The sequence below is a fragment of the Podarcis pityusensis genome (genome assembly GCF_964106645.2).
Source record: "Podarcis pityusensis genome assembly, chromosome: 5".
Lineage (NCBI taxonomy): Eukaryota > Metazoa > Chordata > Lepidosauria > Squamata > Lacertidae > Podarcis > Podarcis pityusensis.
In genome coordinates this window covers 51,082,456-51,099,427 of record NC_138032.1, presented here as the reverse complement: position 1 = coordinate 51,099,427, position 16,972 = coordinate 51,082,456, and the positions used below count along the sequence as shown (strand labels likewise).

Sequence of the window (16,972 nt, the reverse complement as noted above, 5' to 3'; positions counted from 1 at the left end):
AGAGAGGCTAAAGTACCGTTGGCTAAAATGCAAGTGTCAAAGACATCTGAAAAGAAGTGTTTATATGCTTAACCTTCAAGCCAAGATGGGTAAGCTAGAGTCTTAGATGGCAGCACAGACATAGTGGGCATAACAGAAACCTGGTGTAATGGCCCCATTTTTACTGCACTGATTCACCTCACCCAGGGAGAAAAGTAGTGGTAGTAAAAAAAAAAAAAAAAAAGGTTGCCATAGGGATGATAGGAGGTAGGAGAGAGTGAAGGAGAAGAGGAAACTCAAGCGCATGAGTTGTTGTTGGCATCTGTCTGATGTGGGAGAAAAAGGGTGTGTATGCCAGCAGAGCAAATAGAGGTGGAAGAGAAGAGGATGGGAGCCGAGATAGTTGTAGGTGTGTGATATCAGCCAAATTTGGGAGGCAAAAGGGGCAATGAATGAGGACAAATGGGAGGAAGGCCTAGAAGTGTCCTATACTAATAGCATGACACCTGTGAAATTTTGTGGGCAGTTCCCTAGTAATTTCTAGAAACAAGCTGATAGCTTCCAAGGTATCCAATCTAGTTAATGGATTGTTCCATATGCTAGCCTGCAAAATATGGGCAAGTAAAAGTAGCATTTAATCTTCATTAAGCTTTCCTTTAGAAACTTCAGATTTTTCTGTAAAATAACTATTGCTAGACTTTTCCACTGTGTCCTAAATGTGCCAAAATGTAATGATGTGGTAAGAAATGCCATATGTATGTGTTGCAGTGACCAGCATCACAGAGATATGAAATTCTTATAGCAGAACAGTCCTCTGCCTTGAAAGCACTGACTCTGCATTTTTAGTAGCTTAAGCTCCTCATTGTACAACAAGTTTGCTGGGAGATTGAGTGGTAGACCAGCTTCTGTCTAAGAGCAGCTGTATCCAAGGTTCTAGGAAGGACTAAATTATAGCTCTCCAAGACTTTGGGCAGTAAACAAAATAAACCAGACAACAGGAATATAAGAGGCAATAAGGTAATGAATAAATTATCTGGAAAGAGCCAAGTGCCAATGGTGCGGCAGCAAGTGAAGGAAATAACGAACTCAAGGTCTGGCTATGTAGTTTGGATGAAATATTGAACCACATGGAGAGAACAATCTAGGAGCAAAATAAATTCTCAAGAATGAAGAGCTGAGAACGTGTCATTGCAAACAATAAAAAAAAACCTGGAAACCAAACTTTAGGGATAGGGGTAGATGCAAAGATTATAAATCTTGGTTTCAAATCTTTGTGGGCTAGTTCAGAGTAAGGAAAAATATGAAGGAAAATAAGAATCTTACAAAATATTTCACCCAAACATATAATTTAATGTATACTAAACAAAGATAGCAGTGAAGTAGACAAATTTATATCTGCTTCAGCCAAGTAAGCAATAACTAAATTTACACTTACTTGGAAATAAATCACACTGATATCAGTGAGGCTCACTTTGAGTAAACATGCTTAGGATAGATTTGTAGAACTGTAGGGTTCAATGGAATTAAAAGGTCAGTTAGTCCAAGTTGGTACAGAGACTTCACATTCAGGCATCAGTCCCTGTTATATTAATTATGGTTTATCACAAATAGTGATCCTGAGGAGCAAAACATATCATGCTAGGGGTGTTTAGTAGGTCATGAAAGAGGTTTACTAAAGCAAATCCAAAAAGGCAAAAGGTAACAAGACATGGAACATTCCACAGGACAAGGTGAAAACCTGATTCTGATCAGTCATTGCTTTCAAAGTGTATTCTTCTTGTTCAATTTTCTTGTTGCATTTGCCTCAGAAAATAAATCAATCTATCTACCTATTTATTTATTTATTTATTTATTTATTGTATTTATATCCCACCTGTCCCCCAAGTTGGGATTCAAGGCAGCTTACAACATTTTAAAAATGTTATTATAAAATCTAAAGTAATGAACACAAATTACAAGTACAATAAAGAACATTGAGAACCAGCATCAAAATATCAATTGCCCTGACAGCAGCCCAATATCGTCTGCATCTAGTTTTCAAAGGCATCTCTGAATAGGAAAGATAACAAGAAGGGAGCCAATCTAACCTCTCTTGGGGGGGGGGGGATTCCGCAATATAGAGCAGCCACAATAAAGGCTCTCTCGTTTGCCAACACAAGAGCAGTAGCAGACTATGAACAGCGTGCGTTAAGCTAAGACCTGGTCCACAAAACCCAGAAGATTGTGTGATAAAAATATTCCTGGACTTCACTACTTCACTCATTTATTTATTTTTAGGGGGGTAGAATTGCAAGATTCAATGCCCAACTGAGTACAACAACAATCCCCTCCACATTAAACACACACACACACACACCAGAGAGAAGAATGAGTATGAGATTTTGTGTAAGAAGGTTTTTCTTTGAGAGGGAGAGGTTCATAGGCAAAAAATATCAGTCATGAGATCCATGTGTGAAATATGGAATGGTATGGTACAGCAATAGTTTTACTGCTTGATCTAGTAAGTTGTGGAGTTCAAGGCAAAGGAAATACCCAGAGCTGCAAACCAATCTCAGTATTAAAAGCCCCATAGCAATATTGTAGAAGATCCAACAATATCAGATTGAGTAGTAGAAGAAGAAGACAACACATTTTGAGGTGCTGTTTGCAAGGTAAGAGAAGAGAAACCAGCCACATCCTCTAGGCTTGTGCCAGTCCTGTGAGAGAACAAATGCCAGACCTTATGACTGATTCAGCAAAGATCAGCACGAATGGTGCTATAGAGAGGCAGGCTTGAGATGGTTTACTATTTACAGTAAAGCACTGTAGGTTAGTTTCTATATTTTCAGCTTGCATATGGGAAATCTATTGACTTGTCCTGCTATTTGCAATTAAGCCCTAGCTATTAGCACTAAGGAACAGATAACTCATTGCTACTTTTAGTTAAGGCCTGAACGCAAGATATGTTAGTGAATTCACTTAAGAAATTTCAGATCTAATTAGAAATTGATTTTTCTCTCTTTTTATTGTATTGTTTAAAGAGGGAAACAATACATTTGCATTAAAACTTTCAAACCCAAGCCATAAAAAAGGTATTGAGAAAAAAGTTGTAACAATTTAAGTGGGTACACATGATTGTGTATCTTGTCATCTCAAAGCATTAGGAATATTACTCTTTTTCTAACAAAAAAATACTGTCCATCTACCTACCTTCTCTGACCCTGTCCTAATGCCTTGTGTAGGGTTTCCAAACTCTCGCCAGCCAGCTGTCAAGTGGGTGCTTGGGAACTGCAGCGCAAAGGGCGCTGCCAGTCCTATGCTCAGCACTTGGGGAAGGATTCATCAGAGGGCTGGCAAAGCACGTATTTCTCCTCCTTCCTTTCTCCCCCTCCTACATTTCACAGGCTTTCTTTGGCTGTGTACACACGTTCCCTAGATGGGGTAATTGATTTTATTTTTTAAAAGCTTTGTACACAAAGTTAATTTTTATCCAAGGTACCATCACAAGGTCCAAGTCTCATTCAACATAATAGTACCTAAGTTCCTTTCCCAATCCCCTTAGCAGAGAGTAGGTCTTATTTCTAAGTTTATCATCATTTTATACAAGACCTTTTGAATTACTACTACAGATTAATACTTCAAATCTGTCTTATTCCTCAATAGACATTACCAGTATACATAAAAAAAGGTAAAGGACCCCTGACAGTTAAGTCCAGTTGCAAATGACTCTGGGGTTGCTGCGCTCATCTGGCTTTACTGGCCGAGGGAGCCAGCGTTTATCCAGAGACAGCTTTCCCGGGTCATGTGGCCAGCATGGCTAAGCCGCTTCTGGCGAAACCAGAGTAGCGCACGGAAATGCCGTTTACCTTCCCGCCAGAGCAGTACCTATTTATCTACTTGCACTTTGATGTGCTTTCAAACTGCTAGGTAGGCAGGAGCTGGGACCGAGCAATGGGAGCTCACCCCATCGCAGGGATTCGAACCACCGACCTTCCGATCGGCAAGCCCTAGGCTCAGTGGTTTAGACCACAGCGCCACCCGTGTCCCAACCGGTATACATATTTTATGACAAATCTGGAAATACTGATACAAAAGTACTCTCCAACTTCCCATAAATTCCATATGTATAATGTTTAAAACTATTGTTCTGTACTAGGTTTCCTATCCAGACATATATTCCTCTCAAGCCTCAATATTTCCTAAGGTATCATTACCCTTGATTTCTTTATTTTCTTATACTGCTGTTAAATAAAATAAACTGAGGAAATTTACAGATTTTAAAAACTTGGCCCATACAGAGGACACTACCTTGCAGGACAACCTGAAGTGACAATAGGGGTGTGTATGAAGTGTGTGTGTGTGGGGGGGGTGTCCATGTGCACTGAAAAGTCCTACTGGCTTGTGCTGGCCAGGGAGGAAAAGGGAGGGCAGATGTTCTGAATTTTTCCCACATGGATCTTTGCTTTTTTTAGTATTTCCTTATTGGCTCCAATGGAGGGAAATTAGTTACATCATATTGAGACTGGCAAAGGAAGGCTGATTCTGGGGCTTCTTCCATGAACGAAGGGCCCTTGGACCCACCAGATCCTAGGCCATCTCCATACTATCCCTGTTCCATGCAGAGCTTTCAGTGGGTATAATTGGGGCCTTTGGGGCATATGCATCTTCACCTCAGATGACTCCATTAGTTGATATTACAAATATAAATACATATAATTCAGTACTGGGTATATCAGGACTATAGGCATAGACACACCTCCATTAATGGGTAAATAGTAATGGATGAGGATTTGATCCCCCCCACTTTGAGGGAGATGAACCAACACTCCATTTTCTATCCATATAAATAGAAAAGTCTTAGTTTGAGATCTTAGGGGTTAGAAGGCAGGACATAACTACTTGGTACCCAAAGTTTGCTGTACTTTGTACTGTGCTTTCACTTTGGTTTTAATGGTGTACTTCTCATGAGAAGAAGCAGATGATGAAATAACAGCAACAATCTCTAGCCTATGTCTTATATTAAATTGGGAATATTTATTCTAGTTTCAGAGTTTCCTTTCTGGCTATTTGAATTGCAGAATTTCCAGAGCATCTATATTTATATTGTGTGGCTACATAGTATTCCCCAGGCTGTTTATTGAAATGTTCCAAACTGCATTTCCATCACATATAATTATCCACTATAATTAGCCCCACTGTGGCATACTAGTCAATAATATAGGGGCTGGGAAGTGGCAGCTCTCGAACAAATCTGACCCTCTGAAGGGCAAGGCTTCAGCTGCCAACAGCAAATTTAGGTTTGCTTCCCTTGCCTTCTTACCTGACACAAACATTTTAGGCACTGGGGAGAGGAAGAGCAAAAGTTGAGGGCAAAATAGGGAAGAAATAACAGCTATACATTCGGTGATGAAACAGAGCAAACACCCTCAGGAAACTCTCCAAGAAACATAGTAGTCAACAAGGAACATAGGAAGTTGCCTTTGTCCATGTAGTTCAGTATTGTCTACACTGGCTGACAGCAGCTCTTCAGGGTTTCAAATTACAGACATTCCCAAACTTGCCTAGAGGTGCTGAGGATTGAACCCAGGACCATCTACATGCAAAGTTGTTGCCTAATAATTTTTCTATGGACCTTTCCTTCTGCTAGAGTAAATATGATGTACTAAATCTTTTCAACTAAATCGCTAATGCCAAGCCAAAAGATCTCCTTCCAATTTTGCTACCCCTTTGTGGGTTGCAAATCAGAGAGGGGAGATTTTAGCAATAGGGAGGAGGTAAGCCTTTGCTGAATAGTCAGTGCCAGCACTTCTTTGGGTGGCCGTCCTGAAGTCCCTTCAGGATGATGCTATGTAACATCATTTAGAGAAATGGTTTAGAAGCAAAATGGGGTTATTTCCCCACGTCCCACTTTGAGTAGAACGTTCACTGTAGCAGACTTCCATCTCAGAGAGACTCTAACAATTACAGTTGGCGTGCTGGTTTAAAACACATACTGCTATGTTTTAATCCTAATGCCCATCCTTTTTCTAAGCCCATCCTAGCAAACCTAAAAGAATCCCTTTTTTATATTTTACTGGAGGCAGTCTTGAGTTCCCATATTAGGTGGAAAGGCAGGCAAAAACAAACTAGACAGGATCATCTGGGCACATAACTTTGCAAACAGTTTCAAATGTGGCATCTTTATAATGAATAGTATACACAGGTGTGGTACTAGTCTTTATTTGACTGGTCTGAGAAGTGTGAAGAAGCTGGAAAGGGGTTAACAGTTTGAACGGTAAACATAAAGGAAGCGCAACAAACCATGCCTTGTCAGCTTTGTTCTAATTTTCCTGGCACAAAGCAACAACTCAAAGGAAGCCAGCATTTTCAGTGGCGGAGCAAAAAATGCTTATTAGCTCACTAGGCAAGGCAGAAAGGAAGGAAGGAAAGAAAGAAAGAAAGAAAGAAAGAAAGAAAGAAAGAAAGAAAGAAAGAACTAGACTTCAAAAGAAAACAGAAGTGATTGAATAATATACCATGTTGTTTTGTTTATTTATTAAATGTATATACTGCCAACAAATCATAGCTCTCTGGATAGTTCACAAACCCATTAAAAGTACAACAAACTAAATTCAAGCCATAAAAACAGCAAAACCATGTATAAATAATGTAAACATAGGGGGGGCCCAACACATCTAAAACCCAACAAAGGCATAGCATCTAGGAACAATTTTATATCAGAAAAAAACAACAACAACCAGAAGCAGAATAACATGGTACAGCTATCTAAAAGCACCAGATAACTATACCCATTAAAAGGCCTTGCAGAACAAAATAAAGGTTTTAATTTCTCTATAAAAGACCATAGCGTGGGTGCCAGGCTATCCTCTTTGGGGAAAGCATTCCCATGAGCATGGCGCCACCACCAAAAAAGCCCTCTCCCTAGTAACAACCCAATTCACTAGGTAGGGGGACCTGGTGAAGGGCCTCCAATGAGGAGCTCAATGAATGAATGGGCAGGTATATATGGGAGAAGGTAAGTTATAACAAGTTGACAAATTGCAACTGGTCCTTATTCTGAAAAGCAACTTGTATGGTTGGACAACTATAATGGAGGCTGATTCTTCTATAATTCTTTTTTTAATGTAAATATCTAATCAGTATACACTTAGGATAACAACAAATGAATCAGAGCCATAGCTGCTATTTAGGAGAATTCTTACCTGACTGACCAGGTGGTGGGACTCCTGATGAACCTCTTGGCAGGCATAAAAACACCGTAAGTACTGCTGCTTTGTTTCCTGAGCAAGGCTCAATGGCAATTGGCTTTGGAGAACCCTGAAAATGGAGAAGAAATTGTATTATGTGATCTAGGTTATTTTATACTGCTACATATTGGATTCTTCACACAAAACATTTACAACTATCCACAATAAAATAGGAGCCTCAATGTTTCCCTGTGAATAATCCTCGTTGATTGTTGTTTTAAATGAACCTTTCATTTCATTGACTTAAATACAGGTTTTCATGAATAACTTGCATTATTCAATTAAAGTGGCAAAAGAAAGAAAGAAATGACCTAAAAGATAATGTTTTTCATTTCAGCAAATTTAGTAACATATGTTAATTACTGAAACATTCAGATCAGCAATATGTTTTAGCACTACAGTTTCTCATAGGATTAGTACCACTCAACAACTTATACAGAAAGCACAGTGGGAAGAATACTGTGTTACATTTTCAAAAATACTGTGTTACGTTTTCAAAAACAGCTGTGCTTGCAGTAGTTCCCCCACTCCCACCACACACACAGAAAGAGAAGGAAAAAGGAAATATATTGCTAAAGATAAAAGGTGAAGATTTCTCCCCTCGCATTTTAAATTAAATCAAATATACATATTTCTGTTAAAATCAAAATGATAACAAATTGGACTGATCTAATGTGGTATATGGGACACGGGTGGCGCTGTGGGTTAAACCACAGAACCTAGGACTTGCCGATCAGAAGGTCGGCGGTTCAAATCCCCGCGACGGGGTGAGCTCCCATTGTTCAGTCCCTGCTCCTACCAACCTAGCAGTTCGAAAGCACGTCAAAGTGCAAGTAGATAGGTACCGCTCCGGCGGGAAGGTAAACGGCGTTTCCGTGCGCTCCTCTGGTTCGCCAGAAGCGGCTTAGTCATGCTGGCCACTGTATGCCGGCTCCCTTGGCCAATAAAGTGAGATGAGCGCCGCAACCCCAGAGTTGGCTATGACTGGACCTAATGGTCAGAGGTCCCTTTACCTTTAATGTGGTATACAATATATATTATCCTCCAGTAGGTAACCAGAAACATGCAGCTGCATTGTCAAAGAACACAGAAAGGGAGGGTGTTCTGAACCCAGATGGCCTGTGCGAGTGGTTTGATGCAGGGATACCAAAGAAACACCGGAATGGCCAGTTCTAGTGCTTTCTTACAGGGAGATGTAAACTTGCAACACAGCCTCTGAAGGTCCACTGCCATTGCAGATATGGTTCAGACATTGCGGCAGTGAGAGGCCATGATGACTTGTCCGCAAAACACTAATATGTTAAGCATAACTTATACAAAAGACAGCATACATCCATAGGGCTAGAATCTCTCATCAACCCACCTGACCTATGAGGGCATAGGTGGCAACTATCAATTCCAAGACTCCCTTTCTAGGCCAAGAGGCCACCATCCCAGGGCCCACAAGTAAACACAGCATCAAAGCAAGGCAGTTAGCATATATCAAAGCAAGGGCATTTATAAGCATCCATGAGCTCATCCTTGCAACAACTGCCAACTAGTCCCAAGGTTATCTTGACTACCAATATAGTGTTTGCAGGCCTTCTGGAACAGTCTCGCCTTTGGTTCAACACAGAGAGGGAAAGCAAAGCTTTGCAACAGGGGACAGGTAGCAACCTGTCTTTGAAGCAAAGCTAAAAGAGGCAATGCAGAACATAGGGAAGAATAAGATCTAATAATTAAGAACAAAGGAAGCTGTCTTATTCTCAGCCAGACCATAGGTCTATCTATAGCTGTGTCCACTCTAGAGGTGTAATATGTGCTTGGGTCACTGTTTGTGTGGGGTTTGTGCTGCTTTATCCCTATTTCTCCCTCAGCAACCTGTACAACTGTCTACCCCATTCAGAAGCATTCCCCAAACTTCAAAAAAGGGTTTTTAAGGAGATTTGAAAGCAGATTGGGGCAGGAAAGTCACTGTTAGTCAGACCTCTTTAATTGTTTGTCTGGACTGGGGAAAAGTGGAAAGCAAGGAAAAGTAGAAGTGTTCTCTGCTCTTTACCACCTGGTAAGCATACAGAGACCAACCTGCACATTGGCAATGTTCAGAAACAGCATCTCGAACTCAGATCCAAGCTATCACCCCAATAGTTCTTCCCTGGCTGGAGATCACAGGAGGTTGGGTAAAGGGATTCCAATTCTGTTCCATTTCTAATGTCATCAAAAGTATGATTAGGTCCAAACTAGGCCCAGAATTAACCAAGCTATTCTGCAATTTTATTTTGAAGAGACTTCAATTCTGAACTGAACATGTCCAAGTGTGTCTCCCCCTGCCCTCCACTCTGAACTGCAGTTGCTACTCTGGCAGACAGAACTCACCTTGGAATAGTTTAGTGCCTTTTTATCTTAAAATAATATCTGCATGTGGAATTTCAGTTCTGGCTACACTTGTGTGACCATTCTTTGGGGTGAAATCCAGTTCTGTTCGCATCAGAGGAAAGGGGCACAAAGAGCTATTCTCCACAAAAGACTTATTCCTATTCATTTTATTGAAGCAAATATACATGCACATTTCCTTGTGCACACAGATCTATTCCCTTTCTTGGACTTTATGGGGCATCTCATGGATCTTTCACTTGGACTGAATACAGATGGATAACTATTTTCTTTTTAAGAGGACTCCCTGGCATTCATATATGAGCACGTCAATATAAGTCACAGCAACACAAAATTTCTTGAGTGTCTAAGAATCAAGAAGTAGCAAATACACACAGTACAGAATGCAAATCCACAAAATTCTTAGCACTTGAAAATGATTTATAATTAGTCATGTTTCCATATTTTGCATTTGATAAATCATATGAATTTCTCATTTCAGAGCTTACATGTTTAATTATGTATTGAAGATATTTCTAAAACCTTTGCGGTCAAAAACAGTCATTTTACCCTCTTATGTGTAAATATTTAGAAAGCAATGCTGTCATGTTCTTAAGACAAAAAAGAAAAATATCCGAGGGGAAGCTCTGTCAATGGGTTTTGATTTGCAGTTCAAAGCCATTAAACTTTTCCATTTACATGCAAAATACAAAACTACATGTAAATGTCAACTGATTTAAGGATATAAAAACATGTGACAGTTTAGCAATGTTAAATATGCTGACATGCAATTCTGCAGTAAGAGAAGAAAATAGTATTATTTTCCACTGCATAAACAATTAACAATTTCTATTTAATTAACAGAAAGTAACCTTTATTACTCTAGAACCGGGATACATTTAGTGAGCAAACATGCAGAAAAACTGAGATGAGATATATTATACTTATCAACATTTCCCAGCACAAGTCTGCTTGTGAGTAAACTCCCCAGAATTTATTTTAATGTAGAGGTCAGAACTTAAAGGTGTTTATAGCAATTTGTGCTAGAATTTCTTGTGATAAAGTTAAGGAGCAGAAAAAGGAGCAGCAAACGAGAAATTGTGGCAAACATATATACTGGCCATCAGAAATCATACTGTTGCTAAAACTGCATGCATTGGAACTTCCAGCCCGGCCAACCTACCTGGTCAGCTGATTTAAAGATTCTATAGCCAGTGGTACAGCTGATTACATACCTAGTCATATAGAACCCTCACAACATGAAAGTAAATTTGGGCACTGCAGACATTTGTATGAATCAGTCATGCCTTGTTTAGGAATCAAATTTTACCATTCAGCTATCCTAATATTTTCCCTACCTCAGCTTGGAGCAGCTTTGGGGAGGGGTATTATTTAAATCAGCGCTGCGTGGTTGAGATGTTGCCTTAATCCATTTAGTCTCTGTTGATTCCTGGATACAATTTACCCACTACCACCTGCTTACTGGCTGCGGAGGAAACTTACAAGTCCCTGTTTTGTAAAATACCAAAATTAAAAGACTTTATGAGATCTGATTATAGCTCTCATATGCCTGGGTAGTTTGGCCCTTATGATTATGGATCAGGAGCCACTAGTTTCCATTTTTGGCATATCCCCCGCCCGTAAGACAAAAGTGGATTGGTGTGATGCTTTTGTGTCAGTGTTCCGTTGCGCCAGAAGCAGCTTAGTCATGCTGGCCACATGACCTGGAAAAACTGCCTGCAGAGCAGACAAACGCCGGCTCCCTCGGCCTGTAAAGCAAGATGAGCGCCGCAACCCCAGAGTTGTTCGCGACTGGACTTAACTGTCAGGGGTCATTTATTTTTTTTTAATTTTTTTAATATTTATTGGGGTTTACAATAGAAATAAACATAATAAACAGTATAACATATATCTTAACATAATTTCACATTTTCTTTGGACTTCCTCACATCTCCCGCTCCCACTTTCATCGTTATAACATTTTGTCAGCAATTTATTATCTTATGTCAGGGGTCATTTAAAAATGGCTATATAGATATGTGAGAGACAGCTCTTGATTTTTGAAATTCACATCAATAAAATATTTTCAACTGCTAAAACTTACAGAATCTTAAGAGACTTTTGCTATTTTAATTTTGTGTCAATAAAATTCAGATAACATATCCTGAATCAAATGGTATTACCATTAACAATTTTCAACTGAACTTCATCAGAATCAAGTACATCTAGCATTTTCTGGTTTTGCCTGAGAAAATGTTTTATAGCACGTTAAGGCTGGGAAAGCGCAATCTTAGTGTATATCATTTCAAGTTTGTAGGAAGAGACCCAGGCAGCATAGAGCAAATGATAATAATTCAGATACCCTTAGGTTTGTCAGTTGTTTAAAGATAAATACATAACCATAAATCAAAGTTATTTCAGTGGGACAAGACACATTCTTTGAAATGTACAGTTTATCATACACTTTCCACAGCTTTTGGGGGGAGAGATAAGGCACATGCTTGTTTACCCAAAGCACTTAAGAACTGTGATTTATTTGCTGGAATTGTCACATTTTGGATAGTAAGAAGAAGTAGCTGTTAATGGTGTGCCAAAAAAGAAAGGGGGGGGGGGAGCCGAAGACAGTGAGACAGTTAATAAACCATTTGGAGTGGATAATATATGGAGGAAACAGATGTCTTCTTAAAAATAAACTGGGTGTGGGTCCTCCCTGTTTTCCTTTGTTGGCCTGAATGAATAAAGCTTATAAAAAGTTGGGGGTGGGGGGAGATAAATACATAAGATACAGTCCAGTAAAGGTTAAGCACACCTGAGTGCCACTGATTTCAGTAAGTGACAGTTAAGCATATATCTAATTTTCTTGCACTGTCAATTATTTCTTAAATCATGGTGTCTGTGACATTATGAAGATGAAAACATTTTCCATCCTTTAAAACTCATATAAGCCACAGCAAACAATTTATGAACCCAACAGTTATCCTAATTTGTATTTGATTTGAGTTTTCGTTGTTGGTTTTAATATTGTATTTAATGTTATTTAATTTTTGTGTATTAGGGGTATCTGCAGTTTGCCAAATATTTATATGCTGTATTTAAATCAAAATAACAACAGTCCCTAACCACTGGCCATGCCAGCTGGGGCTGGAATGAGTTTTAGCCCAGAAACATCTGGAGGATCACAGTTTCCCCACTTTTGCCCTGGGGTTTGCAACCAGTCAGATTCCTAGGCGGGGGAAAGTGATACATGTTTTCCGCATGGTAACGCCTGGCAGAGACTTACTCTGCTTGCAATCACCTTCTTGGAACTTAGTCCACGAGCAAAACCTTCTGGCTACAACATCAAACCAATTTTTTTTCTACTTTTGTTTGTTTGTGTCCCCCCACAATTCACCCCACACCCCCGATGATGAGTGCGGGAAAACTCAAAAGCTTGTCACATTTTTCTTGACTTTTTCATTGGTCCTAAGATATTACTAGAATGTGGACTTTAATAATATAAGATCATTTTTATTGAGCTCAAAAAAATTGTCCTGATCCAGCTAGGGGCAACGTGCATGGCTCTCTAGGAGGAAAAGGAAACATATGCTGAGATGGATGCTGTACTCTTCCTAGCAGTGTAGAAACATAGGTTGTGCTTGCATAGCTCTGCTCAAAAAATCAGTGCTAGTGATCAGTTCTTTTGGGTAAGGCTAGGTTTCATTTAGACAAATGAATTTCTGTTCCTTTTTTTGCAGCAGTATGCAACTAGATTCCGGTAAAGATGAAAAAGGATTAATAAAATCCTTTAAAAATATTCACTATCATCACAAAGTGAAATGAGCTAAATGTGTGAAATGTTCTCTACTCATTTATATTCCAAGAAAAAGAACACCCATTTTATTTAAGTACTTGGTCATCTATTTTCTGGGCAGTCATTTGAAAGCTAGGTGCATCTAATTTTTAAAAGTGCATTATTATGCCATAAAGACAAATAGATCACGAAAGACTAAATGGCTGCCATCTCTTGCCAAAAAAGCAATTAGAAAATTGGATAAAGGAATTAATGTGGGTATGTTACACCTGTCAGCAGTAATAAGTATTTTGACATGAGCAGAATAAAATTTGACACAGTGCACAAATACTGATCTGATCCACAAAGTACTTAGAATGCAAACAACTACGCATTAATCACTTCCGTGTCGCCAGACAAAAACATCAGAAAGCTATTCTTATCACAATTTGTCTATAAATAAAAGTGAGTCCCTGAGCAGCCTGAATAAATTACCGCTTTGCAGATAATGATAATTTACACTAATGTAAAAATTAATTCTTAATCACATTATTAACACTGTATTTATCTGGTGAACACCAACTAGAGTAAACATGATTGCTTTGTACGTAAGCAATCAAGTGAGTTGATTTGATGCAATTAACATGGGCAAACTCAAATCCTCACAGCTACGTTCTATGGTTTGTGGCAACTCTAAGAGGTCTGTTCCCCACCCCCCGCCACCGCTGCCAAAAGAATCAAACTTCACAGGAAAAGAGTGAACAGGAAAATAAGTGGTCCTAATACCTGCAATGCAAGAAATATTAACTGTGCAATTCTATTTTTCTTCTGCTGGTTTACCTGGCTTTTGCTCCCACTATAACATGGGTGCAATGATGACATTGCACTGGATTGCTGTTGGAATGTTTCATTGAATAAATTTAAAGCTCTTTTGGGAAGTTCAGCATCCTTCCAAGGGTTCGCCAAACTTGGGCTTGGAATCCTACCATACTCTGCTGTGTTTTCAAATTTCCAAGCAAGGATAAACAAAAGACTATTGATTTCTCATTGTTACTGTCTGTTAAGCAGTTTGGGGGAGCCACAAGATAGCTAGACAACTGCAGCCCCCCCCCCCCCGTGTCCACCTTTCAGGGCTCTTTACAATTGGAATTCCTGCCCAAAATTATTAGCTTTACACTAATTGTTAACTATTCAATACCATTTTTGTTGGCTCGATTATTTTACTGAAAGAAAAAAATACTCAATGAATAATTTAAGCATTAATGAAATTATTACACAAATGCTTTGACTGGAGGAAAATCTATGGTTCAGGGGGAATATTCTTCAGAAACTATTGCAATTGCACATTTGTTCATAAACTGGATAAGGGATCTCTGTTGGCTATCAGATTTATTTATTATCACTTTGCTTTCTCACTAAATGTTCTTGCCTTTAAAGCCTTTCCTAGTACAATAGAACATTTTATTTTCAGCTTACTCTCAAGAATGAACTTGAACATTGTCGATGTTTTTGCATTTCTTTACTGCAATGTTTACCAGCTGAGACTCTCTCAGTGATTTACAACTTTAATTAATTAAACTCCAACCCCCCTATGTGGTAGGTTAGCATTATTATCTATTCAGAAACAGTGATCTACTGAGAGGCCTCTCTCCCTTGGCTTCTTAAAATTCTGCCACCAAAGTGAAGGGAGAATTGAGCTAATTTCCCTTTCTCTGGCCAATTTCCCTTTTGCCACAGCTAACTCACTCTTGTCAAAGGCATATTTATCCTCAGGGTTCATACAATTATATCAAATAAGTACATTATGTTCTATTTCCAAAATTCACTGAAACATTAGGGAAAAGAACAACACAGAACAGTGATAAAGGTAGTCTGGACATTTCCCTCTACAAACTACACTGCAGATACTAACCATAGAATGATGACTTCTAATTGCTTACACAGGTCTCACTCCAGCAAGGTTATAAAAGTCATACTCTAGCACAAATAGATGGAATTTCCAGCTATCCAATTTATGACAAAGAAAATGAATATGATCGTTCAGCAGGCAACACAGATCTTGATCCCAAAGCTGTTGATCAAGAACAGCAGCTTTTTAAATCACTTTACTGTGAGGCCATAGTTCCAGATATTAATTTGTTCCCAGTGCATTAGGAGATCTGGTCCTAAGAAATAGGAAAGAGGAGACTGCCGGAAGGGAGAGCTGGGGATTTAGGGAGGACATTGGTTGTGGAAAGAAAGAGTGGAAATGGAGACTACATGAATAATGGGAATGGGCAAAGGAGAGAGGAGTCTGAATGGATGATTGCAATCAAATGTACCTGATGCTGAGGTGCATGCCTGGCAAGTACTAAGATCAACAAATACACACATATACCTATTAAAAAATGGAGAACAAAGTGAATCACTCTCCTTAAAAAAAATCAGTAAAGGACTATAAAATGCAAACTTGGCAATATGTTTTGGCAAGAGAAAAATTCAGCAGTGTAACAAATTACTCTGTGCTATAAATACTATACTCTTTGCAGGCAACTGAATGTTGGAAAAACATGTGCAAAAGTGATGAAGGCATAAATGAGATTTCATTTCTCCTGCTCTTCAACCATCCACAGGCAGACCCAAGGTTGATGTCTTATCCTTTATAACATTTTGTTCCTAAGAGTATCATTAGTATTGAGAGACTTTACTCTATCCATAGTGGCTTATAAGAAAAATACATTTGGGTATTATAGAAAAGCTATTACGATTCAACCGTAGTTGAGAGAAAGGAAATCAATGAGACATTTCTCTCATACTGAGGAGCAAAAGGTTGCCAATGTTATAGTAAAATTCCCATTATCTCTGAAGCCTAACTGCACAATGGTACCAGTTACAGATAGGTAGCCGTGTTGGTCTGCCATAGTCAAAATAAAAAAAAATCCTTCCAGTAGCACAATGGTACCTCCTTGAAGAGAACCATGCAACTTCATCCTATCACATTACGTATGGGTAGAGCTCATCTTATGCTGACTTTACATACACAATCACAGCTTTATGAAGATTGCAGATTTGTTTGTTTTTTAAGGGGCAGGATTGCAGGAACTGCCCCCCTCCCGAAGTGCTTTCTGAGATCTCATGGAAGCTCTTGCATGACCTACCGAGAGTCCAGTAAGCAAGGTGGGGTACTTAAAAAGCTCTCTGCATTGGATTGGGCAGGAGAAAGGCCCTCTCAGCACCAGCTTTGGACAGGTAGGGATGGTCACATGGGAACTTCAGAGAAACCATGCCCATACAAAATGACCTGCATTTCAGTCTCTGCCTATGGCTTTATGCCTGCCACACTGACAAATGTGGCAACAGGAAATACTGTACTAATTTGTTAAATAATGTGGCTTTATTTCCTATCTGATCCCTGTTCTCTTTTCACTTCACTTTTTGAGACCTGTGCTGCACATTGTATGCTGTTGTTACGTAAATCAGCCGAGTCCTATGCTCAAGCTAAGATGGCTGCCATTAGACCAAGAAGATGGTTGGTATCAGGGTTATCAAATAAATCAGTGTAATAACTACAAATATTCTGCTTTCTGACACAATCTAAGCTTGGACAATTACCCAATTATATCTTCCCCCATCCTCCAAACCACCCAACCACTTACCTAACCACTGT

General features: G+C 39.2%; 1 protein-coding gene across 3 annotated transcripts in view; it reads right to left on the bottom strand.

Moving 5' to 3' along the window:
* ATRNL1 (attractin like 1) overlaps positions 1-16,972 on the bottom strand; it is a 521,011-nt gene that overhangs the window by 58,960 nt on the left and 445,079 nt on the right. For all 3 annotated transcript variants that reach the window (XM_081005955.1, XM_081005957.1, XM_081005956.1), the window contains exon 28: positions 7,161-7,275. In XM_081005955.1, coding sequence (XP_080862081.1) covers positions 7,161-7,275 — 115 coding nt within the window. The remainder of the gene's footprint in view (positions 1-7,160; positions 7,276-16,972) is intronic.